Source organism: Heloderma suspectum, chromosome 10 (assembly GCF_057233095.1).
Source record: "Heloderma suspectum isolate Gila_16-S chromosome 10, 16-S_ref, whole genome shotgun sequence".
NCBI lineage: Eukaryota > Metazoa > Chordata > Lepidosauria > Squamata > Helodermatidae > Heloderma > Heloderma suspectum.
Window position 1 is genome coordinate 41,859,389 of NC_139467.1, and position 19,545 is coordinate 41,878,933.

The window sequence follows — 19,545 nt, forward strand, 5'->3', positions numbered from 1 at the left end:
GCTCCACGGAGCCGCCGCGGAACTCAGCCGGCCATCAAGGATTCCAGGGGGGAGGAACGGAGCGCCTCCCCCCCGTCGAGGATTCCGGGGGGAGGGACGGAACGCCTCCCCCCCCCATAAACATAATCCGTGGAAAGGTAAGTACATTTCGTACATCCCTACCAGGGCTTGCTGCACCTCTGGCTGACACCCGGATTTTTTCAGCAACACTGAGCTAAGCTAAAACTAGGGATGTATGAGCATTTTGTTTTTGCCCCGTTTGAAGCCATGAGCACGTGTTCATCAAAAATGTTCGCAAATTGCCAGACATAGGGATGGGGGAGAATTTCTCCCTGAAACTTCGGGGGGCCGAGTGCCAACGCATTCGGTCCTCCGAAGGTTGTTCGGGGAGAAATTCTCCGCCCCCCCCGGGATGGGATTTACCTTTCACGAATGTCCCTCCCGGCGGCGGGTCCCGGCGGCGGTTCGGCAGGTCTTCGTCAGGGGCGGGGGCGGCAGCTGGTCTTTCGACCGGCTGCCGCCGCCGCCATTACAAGAAAAGTAAAAAAAACAACAACGCCCCTGTAATAGGCTACGTAACGATTAACGTAGCCTATCACGGCTAGATCTGCAAAGTCAGCCGTGATAGGCTACGTTAATCGTCACGTAGCCTATCACGGGTGACTTTAAAAAAAAAAAGCGCGTACGGCTAATGGCGGCCCCCATAGGGAGCCGCCATTCGTGTTCCTTATTTGGTCCCTGTAGTCTACGTAAAGATTTACGTAGACTACAGGGACCAAATAAGGAACGCGAATGGCGGCTCCCTATGGGGGCCGCCATTTGCGTACGCGCTTTTTTTTTTTTTCAAAGTCACCCGTGATAGGCTAAATGACGATTAACGTAGCCTGTCACGGCTGACTTTGCAGATCTAGCTGTGATAGGCTACGTAAATCGTTACGTAGCCTATCACGGGCCTTTTTTTTTTTTTTTACTTTTCTTTTGAAGTTCGCGGTCGGGGAGACGGGGCGCTTCTCCCAGGCCTGAATTTCGGCCGGGCAAGGCAGGAAGCCTCCCCCCCGGCCTGAATTTCGGCCAGGCGAGGCGGGAAGCCTCCCCCCCGGCCTGAACTTCGGGTGGAGCAGCAAAGCGCCTCCCCCCCACCGCGAAGCAAGCTGCGAGACCAAGTAAGTGACTTTCGTACATCCCTAGCCAGACATCTGCTCATGTTCCTTTGTGCAACTTCCCAGTTCAATTTCACACAAATTTCCTAATTTGCACACATTTCCCCTGCAGACTGAATTAGCTGTGCTTTGGTCTATGACTACCTTTCCCCCAGCAAGCTGGGTATTCATTTTACCGACCTTGGAAGGATGGAAGGCTGAGTCGACCTCAGCCGGCTACCCGAGACCCAGCTTCAACTGGGATTGAACTCAGGTCATGTGGAGAGTTTAGGTTGCAATACTGCCACCTACCACTCTGTACCACACAAGGCTCACTTCTATGACGGAAAGTTGTGCAAATCAGGAATTACGAAATTTGGGGAAATTTGCACAAATTTCTCAGTCCATCGCTGCTCAATTTGCGCAACTTTCCCGTTTATCAGCAAGCAGAGATCGCAAACACAAACAGGAATCAGGCACAAGATGAGCAGCGAGAGAATCCTAGCAATCCTGAACCTCGCTCATCTGCCTATCCCTAGCTAAAACAAACCGGCTGGCTAGTGGCTCCCTCAACCTGGCCCCAAAGGCAGCATCCACCTACCCAACTCTTTCTTTGCTTTGGCTTCCTCTTTTCTCTTGCTCCGCCAGAAGCCCTTTCTCTATGGTAGACTGGGTTAGGGTTTGTCAGCTTATGTCTCTGCTAAAAAGCCTAGAGATCCCTCCACAGGTAGCTGGCATGATGGGGAGGGGTGGGAGCAGGCCAGCTTTCAATCAGGGTTGGCCCTGTGCCCTGCCGTGGCATTAGGGTGTGACAGGCAAGTCCCGAACAAGGATTTGTTCTGCTGCTCTTCCTGGGGCTTCACAGCTTTCTTCTGGAGACTGCAGGACTGGATACATCAGGGGTACATGGGTTCCCCTTTGGAACCTCATTCCTTTCCTTCTCCCCTTGTTTTACTTGAAGAACATAAGGACAGTAGTGTCATCCCCCTGAAACCCACAGCAAAACGTACTAGCTGGATGTTCCGTATCCTTTGGTCCGAGTAAAGCCAACAGAGACTGCAACCACCAAGGCTGGCAATCCTGGGTGGGAAAGAAATAGATAAGAACATTTATATAGATATATGTGGGCACCCACCAAGAATTATTCTCCAGGTGGCTTGTAGAGCAGAAAACTAAAACATATTCAATATTAAAAATACTCGATACAATCGTAAGAAACAGAAAACAGTAACAATACAGCACAACAGTTTCCTTCAAGCAGAGAGACAAACCATTCACTGCTCATATTAAAAAACAACCACTACACACGCTATAATGGCTACAGCTCAAGTCTTATTTAAAACACAAATGTGTTTATAAGGCCTGAATGAGTAAAAAAGTCTTCACCAGGTGCCGAGAAGACCAAAAAGAATGTGCCAGGTGAACCTCTGGGGGTGGTGGGGAGAGGTATTCCACAGCTAGGGAGACACCAATCAGAAGCTCCTCCCCATCATAGCCACTTGCATCGCTTCCCTTGGCAGGCGTACACCAAGCTGGCATATGGAACACGGGTAAGATGGTGAATGAATTTAGTGCCTGATGTGACTCAGGATGTATGAGAATTTCGTTTTTGCTTGCAAAACATGTGATCGTGCCCCATTTGAAGCATGAGCGCGCAAGAATGTGTCTGCCAAAAATGTTTGCAAATCGTCCAACACGTGCTCGTCTCGGTCTCATTCCAAATTCAAAGTTCAATTTGTGCAAATTTCCAAATCTGTGCAAATTTCCCCAGCAGACTAAAACAGCCTTCAGTCTATGGAGGAAATCTGTGCAAATTTTGGGAGATTTGCACAATTCTCCCATTTGTGCCATAAGCACCTATCGCAAACGTGAACAGGAACTGAGCACGATTCAAGTGGCAACACAATGTTCGGAGAATCTGGCTTGCTTTCTTCTTGCTATCGGTTTCGTCCCCCCGTTTTACAATGGTACTTTTTTCTTTGCAAGGGGAGGGCATTTGGGTTCACAAAATGGGTCACTTTTTCCAAGTGGTTTTCCCCCCCTCCCCTGCCCACCCCTTTGAGTACTCACACCATCCTTGCCACTTACCTGGTGCATGCAACCCTTTATTGCACAGTGGTTGATTTAGGGTTGTACTGATTAGTGATGGGTGAGCCTCTCCCATCTGTATTTGGAATAGGTTTGCCTTTTTGAGCTTTCCCAGAGAGCTTATGAGAAAGCTCAGGCTTTCCCACCAAGAGTTCTTTGAATGCTTGGGACAGCCTCCATTGTTCTCAGTCTTTTCTTGCCCCAGTCTCCTTCCCCACTCACAAGGGAAGTTTGGGAAAAGGGCAGAGGGACGGCTGGTGTTGAGGCAGGCTAATGACAAACTGAGCCAAGCAAATCTTTGCAGCAGAGAAGTTGGTTCACCTCATATACTGGCCTGGGTTTTCCAACCTGGGGGGGGTTTAGTTTTGGAACATTCCCACTGTGATGCCATTCCTAGGCTTATTTTTGTTGCTCACTAGAAGAGGCCTTTTAATGAATCTTCCACTCTCCATACCTTTCTCTGTATGTGAAACGACTCTCTCCAGAAGCATGGGGCACACACCACATTTTCCCCCCAAGATTAAGTACTGTTCCGCACATTCATGTGTATCACTAGGTTACTCTGCACTCTGATGGAAGGCCTCCATTGAAAGGCACTCTGTTTTAGAAGACACCGGGTGATATGAAAGGTCTATCTGTTGCATTAGATCTGGCAGCAGCGATGGTCAGAGTTGTGGAAAACATGTCCAACAGGAAAGGTTGAAGGAACTGGGTAAGCCTGAAGAAGACAAGACTGAAGGGGAATATGACAGCACTTTTCAAATACCCAAAGGGCTGTCACATAACAGAGGGCAAAGACTTGTTCTCTGCTGCCTCCATAGGCCAGGACTAGTTCTATTGGGCTTAAGCTACAGGAGGGTAGATTTTGGTTGAAAATTAGGAGAAATTTCTTAAGGGTAAAAGCAGCTTGACAATGGAAGTGGTTCCGGGGGCGGGTGAGGGAGTTGGCATGCTGGAAGTCTTCACAGAGAGGCTGGGCAGACCTCTGTTCGGGATTTTCTACATCGAGCAGGGATTTGGATCAGATACCGTCCAACTCTATGATTCTATGCCAAGATGCATTAGCACAGCTTTCCTCAACCTGGTGCCCTCCAGATATCTTGGATTATAGCTCCCAGAATTCCTGGCCACTGGCCATGCTGGCTGGGGAAGTTGAAGTCTAAGGTATCTCAAGCGCACCTAGTTGGGAAGGAGGCATTAGCACGTGCAAGTCACCACTGGATTTTGCAGTTGTCAAGGGATGAACGTCCAGGTATGAACCAGCCCTACCTCAAGTACCTCTAAGGCGATTCTCCCTTCCCCTGCGCGTTGCCTCTCTGACCCTCCACAACCAGGGACATGGACTCTGACCAGGCAGAGAACATGCTATCCTACCCCATCCGAGGCAGAGGAAGCGTTTACGAACTAAGCGTGTTCGGATCCTGCCAATCACAGCCAAGTAGGACTGCCAAGCCTCTGTCAGCACCCAGCAGAAGGAGGAGAGGAAGAAGAAGTGGAGGAACGCAGCTGTCATGGTGCAGACGCCCTGGAGAGGGAGGGGGAGGAAGAAAACATGCGTCACCACAGTCATCCTTGTGAAAGCCCTGTGATGGGAGCTGAGGCTAAGTAAAGCCCTCTAGTGTAGAACAGCTGGCTGGGGGATCCTGGGACTTGTAGTCCAACACCTCTGGAGGGCCCCAGGTTGGGGAAGGCTGCTTTAGGGAACTCACAGCCAGAGTCAGTCTCTGACCCATCTGTATCTTAGCCAGTAGTTTGTTGTGTGGTTTTGTTTTTTCATGACATCATCACCTCATATGCAGTGTCATGACGTCATCAACAGAATCATGTGTTGATTACCATGTGTTGGTTACCATGGCAACCAACTGAATCAAACCAGCAATGTGGGCAAACGAAGCTGATGACTGTGGAGGCAAGAAGCAGGAAGGAGAGCGGTGCTGAGAGGAACAGCATGGGAACAAAGTGAAGGTGCTTGCGCCAGCTGTGCTCATAATGGGAGGTGCTGTCTGACACTCCTAAAAAAGCCACGAAACAAGGGAGGTTGTTTTGATTCTGCCCTAGTTGCAAGAGGTATTCTGTAAACTGCTCAGTAGGGCTGTGCGTGGACCCCCAAATCTGCCTCGTAGGCCGCTTCGGGGCTTCTGAGGCGGCCTGGTTTGCATTGGGCTGATTCAAGGGGGCCCTGACCTGCTTTCGCCTCTGGAGCTGAAGTGGGATTTGGACCTCCAAATCCCACTTCACACACCCTCTTACACTCCCAACATGCCATCCAGCCACCAGCTCCTTACCTGGGCCCTCTGGACACGTGCCAGCAGCCATCTTGTTGTTCCGAGGGGAGGCAGCAATTTTTAAAATGGTGACTCCCTGTATTCCAGACATAGATCCTATCTCTATTTCCGGAAATACAGGGTGTCATCATTTTAAAAATGCCGCCCCCGTCGGAACAACAAGACGGCTGCTGGCCCGTGTCCAGAGGATCCAGGTAAGCAGCTGGGGGCTGGGTGGCAGCATGGCTGGGCTTCTGGGCTGTACCACAGTGCTTCGGAGCGACCCGACGCATTTTGTGCCCCCTTCTGTCTTACCAGCAGCCTGAAGTGCCCTGTTTCGACTCAGAGCTTGGGCCAAGGTGTTGCACAACCCTACTGCTCAGGCAGTTGGCGCATGAATGCACACATGCGCACATTAGGAATGTATGAGAATTTTGTTTCAACGAACATGCCCCATTAGCAACCCCAAATGCAAAGCCAAACAGGAGCACATTTTTTCAAAAAATGTTTGCACATTCCCGAATTTGCAATTCTGTTTTAAAAAAAAAAAGTGTATTTTTTTGAAGAATGTGCACTTTGAAATGTGCATTTTTTTTTTTTTAAAGTAAGCAGTTTCATGCTTTAGTCAATTGGGGGGGACTACGCACTTCTGAAAATAGGCATTGAAATGTGCACTTTTCCTGTTCGAACTGCACACTTTTCCCATTCAAACGAACCAAAAAACACGTCGCACATGGAAACGGAAGTGGGCCAAACCAAGCTTCGACGCGATGTTTGGAGAATTTTGGCGAGTTTGAACATCCCAGGTTCCCCCGTCCCCAGTGCACATACAGCTCCCAAAGCATGACGCCGATCGCTGGGTCCTGGCAACTGTTTGTCTGCACATGGTAATTTATTCAAATTAAGAGCTGGCCCAGTACAGGAAAGATACCCCAACCCTAGCACACGGTCATTGTGGGGCAGGATTTCAAAGCCCCAGGCAAACTACACAACAGATCCCCCCTCCCTTTCCTGCCACTCAATAAAGCATGCACAGTTCACATGTGACAAAGTAGGTGCTCTGCTGTCCCCACCATCTCTACCTCCCGCTCTCCAGCTTTTATCAGTCAACAGATGTGTTAAATTTACTGGCACTGTATCAAACAGACAAGGTGGCATGTCTGGCTCAGGCCCACAGCCCGTAAAAGGAGCTGAGACCCCTCTCTTCCTGCACACACAAAGGGCACCCCCCACCACCACACAACCGTGGCTCAGGATACGAGTAACTGAAAATTTCCAGTGTTGCAACAGAGAGCATGGGGTGGCCTGTCAGTAATATCAACTGATTGGCTCGGCAGTTAGCCTAAGCAAGATCTGCACGACCTCCAGTCCATAAACTTGAACAAAGCTCATTAACCGTGTATTGATTGATTGAATTAATTAATTTTTATACTGCCCAATAGCCCTCTCTGGGCGGTTCACAAAATTAAAACCACAAAAATACGACAGAAAATACAATATAAAATATAACAGATTAAAACTACAGAATAAAAATACAACCAGAGTAAAACCTAGCAGCAGTGCAGTTATTTAAAATGCAATAGCCGATTTAAAACAGTAGAGCTAAAAAACTGGAATGCTGAAAATGCCTGGGAAAATAAAACAGTTTTTACCTGGAGCTGGAAAGAGTACAACGTAGGCACCAGGCGAACCTCTCTAGGGAGTTTGTTCCACAACTGGGGTGCCACAGCAGAACATGCCCTTTTCCTGGTAGCTACCTGCCTTACCCCTTTTAGCAGGGGCTCCTGGAGAAGGACCCCCAAAGATGATGTTAGGGTCCAGGCAGGTACAAATGGGAGGAAGCGATCCTTCAGGTAACCTGGTCCCAATATATTTAGGGCTTTGAATGTTAATACTAGCACTCTGAATCAGGCCCAAAAAAGGACCGGCAGCCAGTGAAGCTGGAAAAGTACTGGCATAATATGATCTTATTGGCCAGTCCTCGTTAACAATCTTGCTGCCCTGTTTTGGACTAGCGGAAGGTTCTGGTCCATTTTCAAAGGCAGCCCTATGTATAACGCATTGCAGTAACCCAGACGAGAAGTTATCAGAGCATGGATAACTGTAGCTAGGCTATCTCTGTCCAGATTGGGGTGCTGTTGGTACATCAACCTACGCTGATAAAAAGTGCTCCGTGCCACTGAGTTCACCTGTGCTTCAAGTGACAGTTCTGGGCCCAAGAGTATTCCCAAACTATGAACCTGATCCTTTGATGCCTTGTGAGTACGTGACAAACAACCCCGTTTTTGCTGAGCCACCAGACATGCATAGGCCCAGTATAACAAACTGGTACGTCTGCACCTGCACCCTGCAAGGCGGGACACAGTGCAGGGCAAACTATATTTCTCACATGTAGTGGCACCATCAGGCCTGTGTCTTTTAAAAAGCCCTTACGCTGCCCACAGGACAAGACAGGCTTATGGTTTTTTATACATGGAGGAGGATGTGACCCTTTTTCACAGCTTCCTTTAAACAACCTACTTATCGTGTGGGCCAAGCAGTCCAGCACAGGGGCAAGGCCAAGTCCAGGTTAGGAAAGAGAATCAAATCAACTCCAGTTTCCAATCCAATGTAGTTATTAAAGAACCAAGCAGAGAGAAGTTAAGAAATAGAGAGTCACTTTTACAAATAAAACGAACCCAGCAGCTCACTAATACTTACTTATCAAGATCCTAAGTGTAACGCACCAAAGCAGCTTACCTGGGGCACATATGTGCCCCTGGACCTCCAGAGCAGAGAAGAGTTTTGCCTAGGCTCTTTGCCATCCAACACAAAAGACAAAGGAAAATATCAAAAAGCCAAAGTATTTCTAGAGGCCTGGGCAGTTCCCCGGGAGGGAAATTCAAACTGACCAATCAGTTGCCTGGGAGGAGCAGGTGATTTCTTTAGTCCTTCTTTTCCATAAGCTGAGTTATAAGGGGGTGGGAGATAAAGGTCACCTTGGAATGTACGGAGATACAAATGTGGATGTCCAGGCTGGCCATGTTCTTTGCTCAAAGATATTTCTAGAAAGAGGTCTGGGCGTCCGAGACGAAATTTGAACCAGGAACCTCTCACGCTTAGGGATGTATGGATTTTGTTGGAGGTGTTCCATGTGTCCTTTGCAGGTTTTTCAGGCATCTTTCATTCCGTCATCTGCTCATCGACAGAATCAGATTCCCACCATCCCCCCTTCGGAAAAGTACGCAAAAAAATCCACTACAATTTACATCACTTTCACTGGCACGTAACATTTTGCATATTTTTCTTAGTTCAGAATACAATCCATGAGCAGACCACACGAAAAAGGAGTGCTACACAGCAGAGGCTGAATATACGTTGAATAAAACGTGTGTGTGTTTTAAATGGCGTATATATTTGTGTATTCCCCAATAACTTTCGTATTTCTGTACAACTAAATTTGCGTATGATTCTGGAAAGTAAAAAAAAATGATCCACAAATCCACATGACTCGGTCAATGCCAGCCTGCTGTGAAATCTGTGGGTAGGATCCATAGAAATCTGAAGTCATTTGGATCCATTTCGGACTTCTCTGAGACCCCTAACTTTGCTACAGTAGTTATCCCAGGTGGCACAGGGAACTGCAGTGCAGATCTGGCCCAACAAGTCTGACACAATCAGCAAGGATGTCCAGGTGTGTAGGCTACCTCTCTCCCCCCACCCCCGCCTCCCTCTCTCTGGTCAAGTAGGTTTTGCAGGGTTTTTTGAGGGACAAAACATGCACGGAGATGACAGAAGGCAAGTGTGCACGCCATGGGCAATGGCGGTTCTATCACACCACTGTCACCTCTATGGAAAACAAAAAAAAACCCCTACTGTCTGTCTCCAGCACCAGTCCAGAAGCAACAAATCCCTGCCCAATTCACTTACAACAAGCATTTCATCGGCAAGATATACTCGGCAATGCACGGACACGCCAACAGCCCCTGTTGCACGTGCCCCTCCTTGTTTTCTTCGTGCCTGTAACATTCTTTCCAAGCTCCTGACGTCTCTGGTACATCAAGTGGAAATGCCACAGGGCAGTGATCTATTATGCACAAGGCCGCTTGCCAACAAGCGCTGCAGCAATGGCTGGGCTGGGCTGCCTGGGGGTGTTGAAAGAGAGGCAGCAGCAGCCTTTGATCTCCCTGGACCAAGTTAATGCATTAAGGTGGAGGATTCACACCCGAGAGCTGACAAGTGTGGAAATACTCACCCCCATGTTAGATCACAACAAATGGGACAAGGAAGTGAGATGGGCTCCCCCACCCAAGACAGTCAAACATGAGATGACAGAGCTCTTGCTGTTTTGGTGAATACATGCATCCCACCCCCTGCCTCCCCCAGGTCACAGAGGTATACAGTAACTGGTCATTGTAGAGCTTCGAAACCTCCAAACCTTATTTGACCAGCGATAATAGCTGGACCAAAGAAATGAGCTGTAATGTACCATTGTCAGCTGTCTTAAAAACCTGGAATGAATTGGACTGAGGGAGGATTAATGAACACAAGAGTTTTTCCAAAGGCAGCTTTTCTGACATAAGCATAATACTGACTGACGGTATACAAATATGGCCTCTCATTGCTTGTAACACCAAGATCCTAAGCAGCACTCAAAATGTCAGAGTGGACTGGGGAATCCAGAATGGTTTCTTAACTGCATGTTAGGAGACCTAGCGTGGCCAGGTCTCTTTGCACATTCGCATGGCCCCAGATACAGCAAGGGGACTGTGGCAAGAAAACACTCTCAATGTACCAGAGGCTTCAGCATGCAAAGCAAGGTCTTAGCATGGTCTCGGGTGGTTTCCAGGCTGTACTAGGTCCACCTTGCAAGGTGTTTCTGGAACAAGCCCAAGAGATCCTGGCTCGGTTTCCAAAATACTCCCACCACCCCAATTAGTACTTTGTTCTGAAGGGAATTTCGGATTAGACAGAACTTGGTTCATCCCACTAGAACAACACTTTCACGATGTAGTGCACTATAAATGCCAAAGGATAATAAGTTGGACACAGATTGGAGAGCAGGGATGTACGACTCAGCAGAACCCAAGTTTGACGAGGTTTTCCAGTTTTCACCTCAAAGCTTGTTCCAACTTGTGTCCACAGCAGATTGAAAGCTTTTGCATGGTTGTTTTTCACATGAAAATTTGTCAGTATTTTCATGCACATTTCCCCAAATGTATGTATGGATTATAGGCATGTCGGAGGAATCTGGCTGGGGGTTGGAGCTTGACGTGTTTTTGTTGGCCCAGGGTCCCAGGACTTCACTCCATCCTCTGCCAGCTGCTCTGATTTAGTACACAATGCGTAGGGCCAGCTGGGAGAGTTTCCGTAAATTATTATTTTTTGCGTTAAAAATTGCACAAATGTTAGCTGTTAGGTGTGCAAATTTGCAGAATTTGCACAAATTACAGCCATAATTTGCACAAATTATGCAAATCTGTGAAATTTACAATCAACATTTGCACAAATTACAACCACAATTTGTGGATATGGCATCCACGGGCACCACATTGGGGATCCTGGGGAAATGGCGATTTTAGAAAAAAAAAACCCAATTAAGTTCCTGGATTTCACGAAAAAGCCTGTCTGAAACCAGTCTCTCACTCATTCCTACTGGAGAGACATGGCTTCGAATCTAGCCTTTGGGTGGTTTTCAAAGAGGATTGGACAAATTAATGGAGGATAAGGCTATCAATGGCTACTAGTCCTGATGGCTATGTGCTACCTCCAGCATTACAGGCAGGATGCCTGTGTACACCAGTTGCTGGGGAACAAAACTGGGAAGGTGCTATTGCATTCATGTTCTGCTTGTGGTTGGCCACTGTGTGAACAGAATGCTGGACTAGATGGACCTTGGTCTGATCCAGGTCTGTAGCCAGCCTAAATCTCCTGGGGGAGTTGTCAAAAAAGTAGGGCAGGGGGCAATTCACCTGGTTTGCAGGCCTTTTAAAGACAAAATTGTAAACTGTTTTTAATTGTTTGTTAAAACATTTGGGGGGGGCAGAGAAAATTTATCCCCCCACCCCCAGCTACAGGCCTGGTCTGATCCAGCATGAGTCTTCTTATGTACTTATGTTAACCTCAAGCACAGACACACTGCACAGCCATGTCATGTTTGCAAATTAAAATTGGCATGGAAAAGATAAACTATAGTAGAGACCGATTCTGGGACTCCATGATCTAGAATATGTGTACGCCAAGACGTTCTTTCAAAATCAGAACAAATGAAAGAACAACAAAGCTTCTAAACCGAATGAATTTTGCTCGTGGTGGTTTACCTTGGGTGAAATCCTATGCATGTTTAGACACAAAGATGTCCTAAAACTCCCAGCATTTCCCATGGCTGGCTGGGGAATGCTGGGAGTTGTAGTACATTTTTTCTGTCTAAACATGCATAGCATTGCACCCTTATTCTGCTTGTTTGCCCAGGAAGGAGGATGCGTGTGTGCGTGCGTGTGTTGCAAAAGAGTCAAAAGCAGAACATTCAAGTCCCAGTCTTATGTCCTGCCCAGTCCTCCATCTGGCTCCTGCCCTTTCGCCAGGCATGGTCCTGATATCGGTGGCTGGCATGGATGGGCATCAGACAAGGGCCACATGCCAGTAGGGGATCCGCCATTAGCTGAAGCCCCGAAAACAGCCTGCTGTTGCTGGATAGGCAGCGGGGAGGAGGTGGGGGTACAGGAAGCACCATCCACCTTCTACCTTCAGGCTCGGTCGCCACTGTAGGATGGCAGTAAGTGGAGGCTCCTCCTCCTTTTCTCTGCAGCCTACCTTCCTGCCAGGGGATTGGGTCCAGAAAGAACAGGCAGGCAGCGACTTCTGCACTTGCTCTAGGCCAAATAAATCCTCACTGTGGGACAGAGGAAGGTGAGTGGCAGAAAGAGGTGGCAGCAGGAGCAGCTGCTGCTAAATTTATTTATTACATTTATATTCTGCTTATTCTTAGGGATGTCCGTTGTTGGGAAATCCAGTTCCTTTTTGGTTCAACAGAGTTCCGTAGTGTGTATGACTCACTTTACTTTGCAAACTCCAGGAACTTTTTTGTGCATTTTTCTGGGTGGTTCTGCAATTTATATGAATTATTGAGCAATTTGCAGAAATGATGGCTGAATTTGGGCAAATGATGGCTGAATTTGGGCAAATTATGCAAATTCAGCCCTAATTTGCACACATTTGGACATGACTTGTGCAAAACCAGCTGAAATTTGTGCCAATTGCAGAAACTCCCCCCGCCCCCGGCACAAAATTCCCAGAAAATCCATGAATTCGCTCGAGTTGCTGTAGATCGATTCAGGTGCCACAGTGAGAACAGAAGTCCAGGGGGGCAAGCCTAGGAAAACATGTCGAACTCCACCCCTGAAACAGATTTCTCCAACACCCCTACTTTTCCTCCAAGGAGCCCAAGGCAGCATATATGGCCCTCCTCTCCATTTATCCTCACAACAACCCTGTGAGAAAGGTTAAGCTGAGAGTCAGTGACCAACCCAGAGTCACCTAGTGAGCTTGATGGCCAAGTGAGGACTAGAATCCAGCTCTCCCAAGTCCCACTTCAAAACTATCACTACTACACCACACTGGCTCTAAATACCTTCAGTTAGTGCTGTGGGAGGGGTAGTAGACACATTGGAAGGAGAGGGTGTCTAGGTGCTTCCTCAGTTCTGTGCTCACCTCTCCCATTTTAAGGGGCCCACCAAGGGCATCTTGCCCTGGACCCTCAAAAAAACAGGAGCTGATGCCCACTTTTCTTTTCAAGCCTATGTCTGTATTCAGACAAGGACCAAAACCCAGCTTTATCAATATATGAAAAGCAGAGAATCTTGGATACTGAAAAGCAGAGAATCTTGATAAACACTGCATTGCGCTCTCTCTCTCTCGCTCTCTCTCTCTTTCTCTCTCTCTCTCTCATAAAGGCATTTCCACCACGCACTGCTCCTTTTCTCTGTTCCTCGACATCCCTCACCCCCGCTTTCTTCCTGGATGTACAGGCTGCAGATAAGCAAATATCTCTATTTCCCCATGCACTGCAGACAAGCAGACAAGGACAGACCTCACTAAGTATGACTCATCTCCAAACAGCTGCTGCTTGGCTCTGTCACCCTCAGGGACTTAGCCCCAGAGAGAGAGAGAGAGAGAGAAGCAAAGAAGAGCTTCTGGGAACACTCCTCAAATTCTGCAGTGTCTGAAGATGAGAAGAGCCCTGCAGGGTCAGACAAGGGGCTTTCTAGCACAGAGTTCTGTTTGCAACTGCACTCTGCTTGCCTCTGGGACACAGATTCTATAGCCCCCAGTACCAGAGACAAACAAGAGAGGTGCACCTTTGCAGCCATGCTTCCGGACACATCTGGGTAGTCAACAGCAGAATGTCATGACTAGATGATCTTTCATCTGATCCAGAAAGGTAGTGCATAGGTTGCTCTGCCTCTTGCCTATCAAGACATTTTCAATTTGGCAGATACTAGGGGTGGAGAGTCTCCAGATGTAGTTGGACTGCAACTCCCATCGTCCCTTAGCATTGTTCGTGCTGGCAGGGGAGCTGGAGTTCAACAACATCTGGAAAGCCATCACCAGCAAACTGCATTGGTCCCTTGCAAATTTTGTCTGCTTTCCCTCTGTCTCCCCTCTTACCACCACACACGGGCAAAATGTAGATTGTAAGCTCTTTGGGCCAGATACCAAATTTTCCCCCTGCTTTTGTTATTGTGCAAAATGAACTTACATCTTTTGATGTAAGGTAGTTTTAAATCAGTCAAACAGTGGGCCATACACTATGAGGGTGTTATCATCATCATCAACAACAAAAATGATGACTCTAGTCTTTCACAATGCCCCAGAAAAAGGAGAATCTCTCCCCACCCCACCCCCCCTCAGCTGAATTCTTGATAGACAGGAAAGCAGCCAGAAAGATTAACGAGTGACCTGGAAAATAAGATTAATCCCCCCACCTCACCCCGCTCCCCTCAACAATTTTGCCCTCACTTTTAGATTTAAAATGTCCATCAAAACCAAATTATAAAATCAAAACATCGCACACTTTGAAAGGAGACTTTCTGTTTCAAATTGGGCCCAAACTTGGAAAATCTGCACATTTCCTTCCAGTGTTACAGAAATGAGGCATTAAATAAAGGAGGACTGAAAATGAAATATGACCAACTAGAAACACATGGCAAAAGTAGCATGAACTGATGCCCCCTGAGATAGAAGCAAAACAGCATCCTCCGAAGATGCGGCGCAAGGACGCAACTCTTCTCACCTTACTGAGCATCTGGGACTGCCCCACCAGGATCAGCACATTGGAGGCCAAAATGGAGACGCAAAAATTCAGAAGAATGATGGAGCGTTCTGATTTGATAAACCTGCAAAATATAAGGGGGGGGGAGAAGGGGCTCCTGAGATTACCTGGTTATTGATAATCTCTTTGAGTGACTGACTGTGGTCATCCGTGTGCTTAGGAGAACAGTCAAATGTTACAGGAGCACAACGGGAGGCACCTTTCCATGGGCCTCTGGAACATGGTGCTCCTGTAAGATTCAGGGTGCAATCCTATGCATGTTTAGATAGAAAAAAGTCCTACAACTCCCAGCATTCCCAAGCCAGCCATGGGGGTTGTAGGACTTTTTTTGTTGTCTAAACATGCATAGGATTCCACCCTTGAGCATACACAACTGGTGGGTGTGGCTGATTGCACAGTTCTTTCTTTCCCAGAATCAGCAATACCTTTTGACCCCTGCCCCGGCCTAGTGTGGTGGTGATTCAGTGGGTGGAGTGGTGGCCTGCAGCCACTCCCATTTTGTTGCAGGCTTTTAAATGTTGCACTAAAGTCATGGGATGTCTCTACCAAAAAGCATCTCCCACACAGCTAATGTAATGTTTAAAGGATGCCTATATAGGTAACTCCCAAAGTGCTGTTTAACCTGCAATAATTGCTACCCCCTGGCTGCATCTTCTCAGTCACTAATGTGGAACAGACTCACCATTCCATATGTAAGAGTCTACTGAAAGAGTGGGAAGAAAAATACTAGCCTTTATGGCTTAAATTAAATATATTTTCAAGCAAAGATTCACTCAAATTGATGTTAAAAATTCAAATTATATATATTGCCAATTACAGGCCTTTTGTTCTACAATATTCCCCTTTAAGTATGTGATTGAAAAACGAGGCGTTAAAGTAATGAATTTGAGGATGTAATATTACCTTCAATTTTGGCAATAAAATCTAAGAAGCTGTTTTTCATTGTCCCTCAGAATAAAATTTTGAAATAAAAAAGTAAAAAGTATCTAAAAGCAGAACTGTAGATGGCCTGAATTTCCAATTTGTGCAAAATTTAATTTCAGCTCAATACAGAAAGCCATCCCTCCCCCTGATTCTCAGTGCTACCTATGGCACAGCATCACAACATTTTGGTTAACCATTCTCAGGGCTGGCCCTATCATTAGGCAGAGTGAGGCAACTGCCTCAGGTGACTTGCTGGGGGTATCTTTGCCTCAGGCAGAAAAATCTCTTCAGTCAAGCCTGACCATGGTTAGCTCAAACAGCAACGTGTAAACCAGAGGTGCAGAAACTCAGGCCCAGGGTACTCATCCAGCCTGGCTGAGTTCCCAATCCAGCCCCTCCCAGGTTTCCCAGATGGCCTTGCCCCCTTCACCTGGCCCCATCCCCTCTTCTCCAATGGCTAATCGTTTGGTCACTTTCTGGCTTTTGTGCAGGTTTTTTCCCCATCCTAAAAGATGAAAACACATCTCTTAGTTACTAGCTCTAAACTAAAACACGCTGGCATTTTTGGCACCGCCCACCGCTGGGATGCAGCCCCTGAGAGCTTGTCCAAAATGGAATTCAGCCCTCAGGCAGAAAGAGGTTGAACACCTTGCTGTAGGGATGGGTGAACCCCCTGCCCCCACCCTGCTCGCCAGACCCTCGCTGCTTACCCGGCCCTGTTTGGCATGCTGGGCAAGCCGCCGGATGGTCCGCAGGCACCTGGCAAGCGGTGCGCGGCTCCTCTTCTTCCTGCAAGCCGCCATTTTGTGTAAAAGTCACGAGTAAACTACTTACATAAATCACGATTTCTGCAAAATGGCAGCCGTAAATAGTGCCATGTACACAAAATTACAGGTGCAAACGGTCTAATTAGACCACGTACACCTGTAATTTTGCATACATGGCGCTATTTACGACCGCCACTTTGCGGAAATCGCGATTTACGTAAGTAGCTTACCCGAGATTTCTACGAAAAATAGCGCTCATGGGTAAGGGGGGATCCCCATGCTTGCCCAACTTGGCACACACCGAGTTGGGCAAGTGCGGGGAACCGCGGACTGGCGTCTGGGAGCCAAGCTGGTGAGAAATCGCCAAGCTTGAGCCCCAACCAGATATTCTCTGACATCCCTACCCCTGATGTAAACCCACTTCTAACCAGGGATTGCTGGCCCAACTTACCTCCAGAACGCAGCATAGATCACAAGTAAGGTCAACAAAGCCATACAGGATACAGCACACCCAATCATGAGTGGGACCGAGGGGGAACTGCCGGAGTCCATGGCCTGCAAGGAGAGAAAGGGAAAGGAAGGGAGGTTACACAGCTGAGGTGCTTTAGGTTAGGGGTGCAGAACTTTGGTGGAGGAGCACCAAGATCAAAGGAAGAAGCCACAGCCACAACAAGAAGTCACACAAGCAATGGAACTTCTTCCTCTTCTGGTAGGAAGAGGCAAAGCTGGCTTGATTCAGGATCTGGCTCCAAGATTCTTCCCAACACACTCAATAAGAGCTTGAGGCTGAAGTTTCATACAGAGTATTACAGATATATATCTATATTGATCTCTGTCTCTCCCTGTCTCTGTGTGTGTGTGTGTGTGTATACAGACAAACATACTCACACAAATATGGGGGAGGGAAAGAAGGAGGGAGAGAACAGGCATAGCAGCACTGCAAGCTTCTATCAGTTTCATGCCAGTATAACTGTCATACCTTCCCACAGTGGAACCTGGGAATTATAATCTGGTACTCTCCATCCTCCAAACTACAATCCCCAGGGTTAGGAGCAGGGGTGGACAAGAAGGAAAAATGGCTATTAAGCCATTTTATGTCTGCATTCCTTATGACTTTAAAATCTCTATGCTGACCGGAGCGGGGGGCCGTTGGAGAGCTCTTTTGGCAGATGAGTGGCACGAGCAGCATTCCTTCCCCAAAATACAGCCCCTTCTCTAACCAGCAGGAAGGACGCTAGCTCAGAAGAACCCAATTTGGAATGCGTCCGCTTCTGTTTTGCTTCCCGTGGCACATGTCTTTGGGTCCGGGTGGTGGAAGGGACTCAGTTGCAGCTTCTCTGCATTCCTTGGGGGTGGCTCTCCATCTCCTTGCCAACACGGCATGTTCCTGGAATACCAATGACCTAGCTTGACTAGGGAAGCATGAAAGAGACCAAGTGGTTGTGGGCAAAGAACATGGAGAGAGCTTTGCTCTGTCCATCACTGTCATCGTCAGCAGCGGCGGCAAGCCAGGATTCCCAAGAACGCCCCCAAGATGGTTGCCCATTTGCTTCTGGCCCTGGTTCTCCTCCCCATCGCTAAGCATATTAATGCCTCAAAGACTTGTTAATAACCCTTATAAATTTCAGCAGCCCGAGCTGTGAGAGTGGGGGGTGAGAAACGCTGCAGAGAATACATCTACATTATCTGCTGCACTACTTAAAGGTGTCTGGAAATGGGAAGAGTTCAGAGAAAGAGAGAGAGAGGGAGAGAGAGTGGGAGCGTGGAAACAATAGGAAGACTGTGGGAAGGAGCCAAGGAGGACAGTGGAGGAGGTAGACACTGAGAGGAGAAAAAGGGAGTAGATATTAGGCGGGGTGGGGAGAGAACAGCTACAGATTAAGAGGGCTAAAATGGGAAGATCTGGGGACTCAGGTCTTCCTGGATGCCACATTCTGGGTCCCAGAAACCCCTGCCTCTAAATTCCAAATGTGTGAAGGAGTCTCACTAATGAGGGAAAAAGTTGTCTGCTCCCTGCACAGGTACAGAAACACTCTTTAAAAGCGATTATCTCACTCTTTTACACTATTATTTCACATCTCCCAGGTTCAATGGGGAGAGCTTCTGGTTCAAGCTCTGAACACAGAGATGAGTGGGGCTTAATAGCAGCAGGAAAGGGAGGCACAGCAGGCAGCAGTTGCTAAGGAAAATACAAGATCCTGAGGTGCTTTGGGGAAAAGACAGTAACCACTGGCAGCAAGAAAGGTTGGAAGGGGAACCTTTGACATTCCCCGACAGGTTATCGCCTTCCCTTGCAATTGAAGCACAAGCTGTTGCATAATCGTATTTACGTTCTGCATATAGGATGTCGGGTGCGTGCATGCGCATGGGGGGGCAGCATGTGTGATGGGGAGCAGCAATACCAAAGTACTAGATACCCCTTCCAAATAAAGCTTCTCACAGCAATGCCTGTATCCATAGTTATGCCCCCTGTTGGTGTTCATAGCCAACATTGCTCCATGACACTAAGCCCATCACTAGCAGGGGCCTAATGGTTGCTGTGGAAACCACATAGGTTTAGCTCCAACATTCATACCATGTAGGCTGAGCTCTGGCAAAAATGGCCTTCTCAAATTCATTACCCTATTTGTGGGTGGCAAAAATGTGGGAGAGGGGACAGATTTCTCTAATTTTATTTTTTTGGGGGGCGGGGGAGGGTGGAAAGAAAGAAAATTGTGCAGAAATTCTCAAGAGAAAATTTGGCTCGGTTAATGTTGAATGTTGGTTCATACTTGTGGGTGGAAGAAGCAATGAGCTAAGAGAGAGGACTGGAAGGAGTCAAGGGCCGAGCCCACTGCTTCCTTCAAGAATATTAGAATTTCTCTTCTGAGAAATTTCGGCCTAGCTCTCGGGTTAGGCCTCGTTGAGGGGATGTTTCTTCCCCTCAGGCATGCAGCAAAGGCCTTGTTTCCACAGCCTGCCTGGGATGACCTCCTTGGGATCTTCGGGAGGGGAGGGTGGAAGGAACCCTATCTGGGCACACACACCACAGGGGCATCCTAGTTTAGCACCAG

General features: G+C 47.8%; 1 protein-coding gene across 2 annotated transcripts in view; it reads right to left on the reverse strand.

Moving 5' to 3' along the window:
* The window catches only part of ADGRB2 (adhesion G protein-coupled receptor B2), a 152,016-nt gene that overhangs the window by 27,224 nt on the left and 105,247 nt on the right, over window positions 1-19,545 (reverse strand). For both annotated transcript variants that reach the window (XM_084814426.1, XM_084814425.1), the window contains exons 16-19: window positions 16,944-17,047; window positions 14,763-14,865; window positions 4,602-4,752; window positions 2,150-2,219 (exon numbers count right to left, since the gene is read on the reverse strand). In XM_084814426.1, coding sequence (XP_084670552.1) covers window positions 2,150-2,219; window positions 4,602-4,752; window positions 14,763-14,865; window positions 16,944-17,047 — 428 coding nt within the window. The remainder of the gene's footprint in view (window positions 1-2,149; window positions 2,220-4,601; window positions 4,753-14,762; window positions 14,866-16,943; window positions 17,048-19,545) is intronic.